The sequence below is a fragment of the Mesitornis unicolor genome, unplaced genomic scaffold (assembly GCF_000695765.1).
Source record: "Mesitornis unicolor isolate BGI_N332 unplaced genomic scaffold, ASM69576v1 scaffold3843, whole genome shotgun sequence".
In the NCBI taxonomy this organism is placed as follows: domain Eukaryota; kingdom Metazoa; phylum Chordata; class Aves; order Mesitornithiformes; family Mesitornithidae; genus Mesitornis; species Mesitornis unicolor.
This window is the reverse complement of record NW_010176570.1, coordinates 26,793-29,824: the sequence shown is the minus strand read 5'-3', so window position 1 is coordinate 29,824 and position 3,032 is coordinate 26,793. Positions and strand designations below refer to the sequence as shown.

The 3,032-nt window shown below is 41.5% G+C and overlaps 1 protein-coding gene across 1 annotated transcript in view; it reads right to left on the bottom strand.

The window, feature by feature from the left end:
* The window catches only part of GLIS1 (GLIS family zinc finger 1), a gene marked incomplete at its 5' end in the record, with an annotated part of 41,855 nt that overhangs the window by 30,901 nt on the left and 7,922 nt on the right, over window positions 1-3,032 (bottom strand). The window contains one exon of the mRNA XM_010181771.1: window positions 2,533-2,665. Coding sequence (XP_010180073.1) covers window positions 2,533-2,665 — 133 coding nt within the window. The remainder of the gene's footprint in view (window positions 1-2,532; window positions 2,666-3,032) is intronic.

Here is a 3,032-nt window from a genome sequence, read left to right as displayed (position 1 = left end):
GCAGGAATGTCCTTATGCTTTCATTATATAAGGATCAGCACTTTAGCTTATGTGCCCTAAATAGTGACAGAGGAATGGGTTTGCTTCTGGAATTGTACTGCACGTTGTATGAAGCAACTTCCGTTTCACTGTAAAGCAGTCTTTCAAATCTTGATTTATTTTCCCTGGCACTTTTTCATCCTGTGCTTGTGATGGGGTCTCGTACGGGGTGATCCGATGGAAGTATCAGGGAAGATTTACTACGGTTTTTATAACATCCTGGTGATGGATTGATACAATCAGCATAGAAATCATATCAGAAAAAGCCAGTATTATTGATAGATAAAAATCCTTAAATTCACAAGAGGTTCTCACAAACGACACTGAGAGGTCAGGAATGGTCTGTTTATCTGTAAGCTAATAACTTTTTTCCTGTTTTATTGTTCTCACTTGAAATCGGAGGCTATTTCTGAGGTTCTTAAGTGCAGCCCGTTCTGGGGGAAATGTCTCTGATCTCTCCTGTCCTGCCTGGAAGTGCAAGGCCAAGCCACGCTTCAAATACGCTGCAGTGTGGAGTGCAGAGGCCCCGTGCTGCCCTGACGGATCCTCAGAGTGCCACTAACAAAGGCAGAGCATGGAAATAGTCCCCGCAAATCCCAAAAGCTTCTGCCACTTTTTGAGGAGCCACACAGAAACCGTGAGTGCAGACTCCCAGGAGAGCCGTGTTAGAATGACGGGTTATTTCCCTTCCCACTCCGTTCTGTTCACCAGTTACATTCCAACTTGAACTAGAAAGGAGAAGAGATGTCAAGCAAGATGCATTTTTTGCTTGCGTTTTTAGGATTTTGAGTGAGGAAAAAAGTAGAAGATTCTTGCCTGAGTAATTTTAGTAATTTATTACTTTGCTCTTACAGAGCAAAATACATGGATAAAGTGCATTAGCTCTCCCCTTGGTGCAGGGGAACTCACAATAGGCATTTTTGTTTTCGAATACCATTTTACCATTTGATTTCTTTAAGTTTCACAGAAACAAACTAGAGTTTGTCTGGAAAGCTTGTACTGATTACTAAATAAATTTAAAGCATATTTAGTAATACCACGTCAAGCCTCTCCACCACAGTGGAACTGAAGGAGGATAAAGTGCATCTTAAATCACGATAGATTAATCTAGCTCCAAGCTAAATAATTTTATGAATAATTTTGGATAAATAAAAATGGCATCCCCGCCTTTTGTGTCTCACCTTGGTTCTGCTCTGCAATCCAAAGACTTCCTGCTATGAGGAAAGGCTGAGAGAGCTGGGATTGCTCAGTCTGGAGAAGAGAAGGCTCCAGGAAGACCTTACAGCAGCCTTTCAATATGTAAAGGGGGCTCATAGGAAAGATGGGGAGAGACTTCTTAGTAGGGCCTGTAGTGACAGGACAAGGGGTGATGGTTGTAAAGTGAAAGAGGGTAGATTCAGACTAGATATAATGAAGAAGTGTTTTACCATGAGGGTAGTGAAACACTGGCACGGGTTCCCCAGAGAGGTGGTAGATGCCCCATCCCTGGAGATATTCAAGGTCAGGCTGGACTGGGCTCTGGTCAACCTGATCCGGTTCAAGATGTGTCTGCTCATTGCAGGGGAGGTGGACTAGATGGCCTTTAAAGGTCCCTTCCAACCCAAAAGATTCTATGATTCAAACTGTCCTCCACTCTTAAGCATAGCAGTCCTGCCCCAAGAGCAAAACCAGCTACATTTTCACTAACGGCTAACTCTGATCTCTAGGATCAGTGGGGGGACGGGGGTGCCTTCACAGCGAGGGGCAAATTACAGTTAAACTGTTGAGAGTTCCTCTTTCTCTCTGCTGGGTAAACAACACGAGACTGCTCCGTCCCTGGTTCAGGATCCTCTGCTGAGGTTCAGAAGTTGTGAATCTAAAGCTTATTTCCAGCAGAAGGGAATGGAAGCATCTTTTTCTCTTCACATAAAATGTATAGAACAGTCTGAGGTCCCTGAAAGAGGCCAGTTCTTGTTCAAACCACAAGAAAGAAAGACAAGACAGACAAGAAGGGATGAAAAAAAGATTAAATACTAGAAAAGAAAATTAAAACAACGTGCTGGACATTTCAAATTCAAGCTTTTGCTCCATTCATACATCACCGTATTACTTGTTATAATGAGCCAGTGCATGGCAATACACAGCCTCATCAACTTCTCTGCAGCACCTGAAGGGCTGGAAACCCTTACTGCTGCAAGCTTTTGTCTTTGCTGGGGCACTCGCTTGGCCTTAGCAAAGCTCAAGCAGCTGCATTCTGCTGAAGCCACGGTAAACCATTTAAAAGAGAGCAAATGGACAGAGGTTGAAGGGGCTGCTACCCCCTTCACGTGAAATTAATAGGAACTATTTGGCTGACTAACTAAACCAAAAAAACCCTCAGGCCTTAGCAAACAACTCACAAAATTATTTCATTTTTCATCTTCCATAGTGGCAAATCAGACCCATAAGCTTTTCTGGTTTAAGTACCGTATTGTATGACATATTTAGCACCATATTTCTTAGAAGTATTCTTACCTGTAATTAAATCATGATGACCTACAGATCTACCACATTTCCCATCCAAAATGTGTTGTGAAGACGTGTGGAGTTGTTGCATAGCCAAGCATTCGCTTAGTACATCTTGTTCGATATCAGTACATGAGTTTAGCTACAAGAGGATAAAACAAACATTTTATTTTAAAGCAAATCAAGTTACTTCTAATTAAATTATATGTCTCTTTGCTTAAAGAGTATGCATAGAGGGAAAAGGAACAAAATGTCATTCTTCGGAACGTGGTGTAATTAGAGATGTATCTATTACTTGGTATTTTTAATTAGAGATAATTTTGGTTTTGTTAAGCACATAAGTACGTTAATCTTAAATGAACAACAGTTTGCTTCAGAAAATAATGTACCCTGCATTTCTTCAAGCCTTCCTGAGTAATTTAGCTGCATATTTTCAGGCTTTCTGTAGTTTCTCGGGTTCTGTGGTGAAAGGATTGCATCACCTTGTAGCTGTGACAATTGGAAAGACA